This window comes from Echinops telfairi, unplaced genomic scaffold (assembly GCF_000313985.2).
Source record: "Echinops telfairi isolate 266 unplaced genomic scaffold, ASM31398v2 ScPeMD7_7475;HRSCAF=8513, whole genome shotgun sequence".
Taxonomy (NCBI): Eukaryota; Metazoa; Chordata; class Mammalia; order Afrosoricida; family Tenrecidae; genus Echinops; species Echinops telfairi.
The window spans coordinates 9,016,375-9,018,839 of record NW_022111379.1 but is presented as its reverse complement, the minus strand read 5'-3'; the positions used below and the strand labels follow the sequence as shown (position 1 = coordinate 9,018,839).

General features: G+C 50.7%; 1 protein-coding gene across 1 annotated transcript in view; it reads right to left on the bottom strand.

Annotated features, from left to right (window-relative positions):
- The window catches only part of TBC1D21 (TBC1 domain family member 21), a 16,061-nt gene extending 15,107 nt beyond the window's left edge, over positions 1–954 (bottom strand). Inside the window, exon 1 of the mRNA XM_004711959.2 lies at positions 799–954. Coding sequence (XP_004712016.1) covers positions 799–858 — 60 coding nt within the window. The 5' untranslated portion in view covers positions 859–954. The remainder of the gene's footprint in view (positions 1–798) is intronic.
- Positions 955–2,465: the final 1,511 nt, after the last annotated feature.

Below are 2,465 nucleotides of genomic sequence, written 5' to 3'. Positions count from 1 at the left end.
GCCCCAGGGCATGCATCTACTGCCCATCCGGACACTACAGGGGAAGAATCGCTGGTTTAGTGGACGGATTCTGTGGCCCACCTTCCTGCCTTCAAATCCCAGCACTGCCCCTTCCTTGAGGACCTTACTGAGTCTCTGTGCCTCGACTTCCCCATCTGTGGCATGAGGGTACCAGCAGCTTCTGCCCCCCAGGGTTGAGATGAGAACGAACGACTATAAACCGCGCATTGAGGACAGTCTGCACACAAAGCGGGCTGCGTGAGAGTTTGTTGTTCCCTAAGTTCAGAGAAATGAAGACAATAGAAAGAAAATGGAAATCAAGCCTGGTGAGAATTTGCAAGAGATCCTAACAGTTCAAACTTGACCGAGAGAGGGGTGTCTGTTTTGCATGTCTGCTTTTTATGTATCACTCTCTTAATCACGAGGATTAATGAGACTTGAGATTGGTTAAGGTCATTATGATTAGTTATTATAATTTTGTAAAAGATACTGTGTGGAAAATTTTTATGACTGTGACCAACAGCTAATGAATCTTAGAGCATCGCGGGCCAGGGCCACCTATACCAACAAAAACACCACTGCTGGCTGGTGGCAGCGTACCAAAATTGTTGGCAAAACACTCGGGATGGGACAGACCAGAACTGGCCCTGAGAGTTTCCTGTATCGGAGTAGAAAGCCTCGTCTTTCTCCCACAGGATGGCTGGTGTTTTTGAACTGCTGACCTTGTGATTAACAGCCCTATGTATAAGCCCCTGGGCACCTGGGGAGAGAGACTGAGAGCTGATGAAGAACACGCACCAGGATGAAGGAGGCTGACCGCATGGCTGAGAGGCTGTTCTCGGGAGACAGGGTGGTCATGGTCCCGGCTCGCTGTCTTCAACCCAGACTCTGACCAGTGCTCACTTGGAGTCCTAATCAGGACACGTAATCAGCAGAGTTACTTAGTGAGGAGTTGCATTCCCAGGAGTGACTGGTTCTCGTCTGACCGCCCGTCTGCACCTGGACTGAGCCAGCCAGTGGTCACAAGAGCCCCGGAACCCTGGTCACAATGACCTTGGAACACCACCTCTGTGAGAATGCCGGAGTACATGTGCTCTGCGTGGTCACCCAGGAGAGCTGTGTACAGACAGGGTGTGGAGCCGATGGAGGCTGGGCTCAGCCAAGGTGGGGATCAGTAGGGGCTGGGTAGGCTGTGAACTCCTGATTCTCTGGCCCCCTCTCCTCTCTGGAGAATGCCTAGAAGCTGAGCTCTGGGTCTCTTGGGCAACATTTTCCAAGCCCCTCACCCTGAGTCAGTATGCTTGCGCTGGGAGCTGGGGGACTGTCTTTTGAGAAGCCCCCTCAGTTACTCAGTTTAAGTATTCAAGGGGAGCTTCATGGGGGTGGCCATGAGCTTTATTTAGCATTGTCTCCAGAGGCATTAAGACTGTGCCCAAGTGGCGGATGGACTGATTTCATTGAATGGAAGACTAAACAGCCCAGCCCTGTTTTAGAGTTCATCTCACAGCCCTTGATGGGTGTATCACAGAGATTTCTGTACGGGCTCTGTTTACCCCGTGTTGCTTTAGGTCTGGGTCAATGTCTGATTCATCCCTGCTTCCCCCTCTCTGTCCAAGCCCGCCTCCTGGCACTTGGTAGGCGTTCAACATGTGCTGGACTGATGAAGAACTGGCTCCTCTTGACTCCAGCCATCACCAGTTCTCAGCCTTAAGCATCTCTTGCATTTCCACTCAGGTCCTGGCCGTGAGAGCCATCTGGCTCTACAACAGCCTTAGCTATTAGGAGATGATAGTAATTAGACAAACCAAATTGGAGTCGGGAGCTTGGAGATGGAATTTGGACTCTGACCTCAAATTTGGATGTTCCCCCCTTCTGAGTCACGGATCCCCCAGCCATGAAATCAGAATATAGTCAACCTCTGGCTTCCACGTCCTTATTACCATAATGAGTCAGTGTCCATATGGAAGTCTTTGGTGGACACAATTCATTGTCTTGTTTACAGTGACTGTTCTAGCTGAAGGGGCCCTGATGGCTTAGTGGTTATTGATTGGGCTGCTAACGTCAAGGCCAGCAGTTTGAAACCACCCGCTACTCCAAAGGAAAAAGATAAGGCTTTTTACTAGTGTAAAGAGTTACAATCCTGGCAACCCATAGGGAAAGTTCTACCCTGTCCTGTAGGGTCACTATGAGTCAGAATCGACTCGGTGGCAAGGGTGGGTGAGTTCTGTTAGTTGGTGACCCCATAGCAAGCATTTTAAATAGAAATGACTTATGTCTTGCCTGCCTCCCACTGCCCAGCACCAATTTATGATGGAGCTGAAGAGTCCCCTCCCCTCCATCTGCTGCCATTAGGTCCTCCTGGAACAGGACGCAGGATGACTTTGACGAGGGAAGGCGGGACATCCAGGACCAGCCAGCACCCCAATCTGGTGGCTTCCTTCTGAAGTTGTCAAGAAGCTTCCAAA